This window comes from Austrofundulus limnaeus, unplaced genomic scaffold (assembly GCF_001266775.1).
Source record: "Austrofundulus limnaeus strain Quisiro unplaced genomic scaffold, Austrofundulus_limnaeus-1.0 Scaffold592, whole genome shotgun sequence".
Classification (NCBI taxonomy): domain Eukaryota; kingdom Metazoa; phylum Chordata; class Actinopteri; order Cyprinodontiformes; family Rivulidae; genus Austrofundulus; species Austrofundulus limnaeus.
The window spans coordinates 219,080-219,803 of NW_013952994.1; the positions used below are offsets into that span (position 1 = coordinate 219,080).

At 36.5% G+C, this 724-nt stretch overlaps 1 protein-coding gene across 1 annotated transcript; it reads right to left on the bottom strand.

Annotated features, from left to right (window-relative positions):
* On the bottom strand, window positions 1-724 carry LOC106531056 (general transcription factor II-I repeat domain-containing protein 2A; the record flags this gene model as incomplete). Its single annotated transcript, XM_014026818.1, is given in 1 exon segment — window positions 1-724. A coding segment is annotated over 1 exon segment (292 nt), but the record flags the coding sequence as incomplete, so codon positions are not given.

Sequence of the window (724 nt, forward strand, 5' to 3'; positions counted from 1 at the left end):
TTTTCTAAGCACAACACATTTATTCACAAACAATGGAAAAAAAATGATTTTCATGTTTGGCATTGAATGTGTTAACAACTGGTTTATTTTAACAGTTGAGTGAATGCAGTTTTACACCTGAACCAACTCACCACACTAAACAAACTCAAGTGGGAGCTATGAAAAAAATATTTTTGCCTTAATTGTCATACTGCTTTGAAATAAATAAAAAAGAAATACAAAATAAAAGTTTTAGCAGTGCATGGGCAATAAGATACTACATCAGATCAAACTACTAGGCTGGGCCTACTGAAGCTGAGAATATACTGCACAATATTAATTGTCTTTAATATGAAACCAGATTAATCTTATTTTTAATGATCTGTATTCATGAGTGCAAACAAATGTCGTGTCATCACACTTTTTTTCTCTCTCTCACTGCACTCCTGCAGTCTACGTGCTGCTGCTGGCTCCTGAAACTTGGCATCTTTTTGCCTTTACAAGTGCGTCGATATCAGGTGTCAAATCCTGAGTAGCAGCACATTTAACAATGTCATTCAAGTGTTTATTTGTTAACCTTGAGCGCTGCTTTGTTTTATTATTGTTCATCACGGAGAACACCTGTTCACAAAGATAAGTAGTCCCAGACATGGAGAGAACCTTTGCAGCCATGGCTGTTAATTTGGGGTAACCTGGCACAAGATACTGATAAAACGTATCCAATCCCACGGACCCAAATTTATCC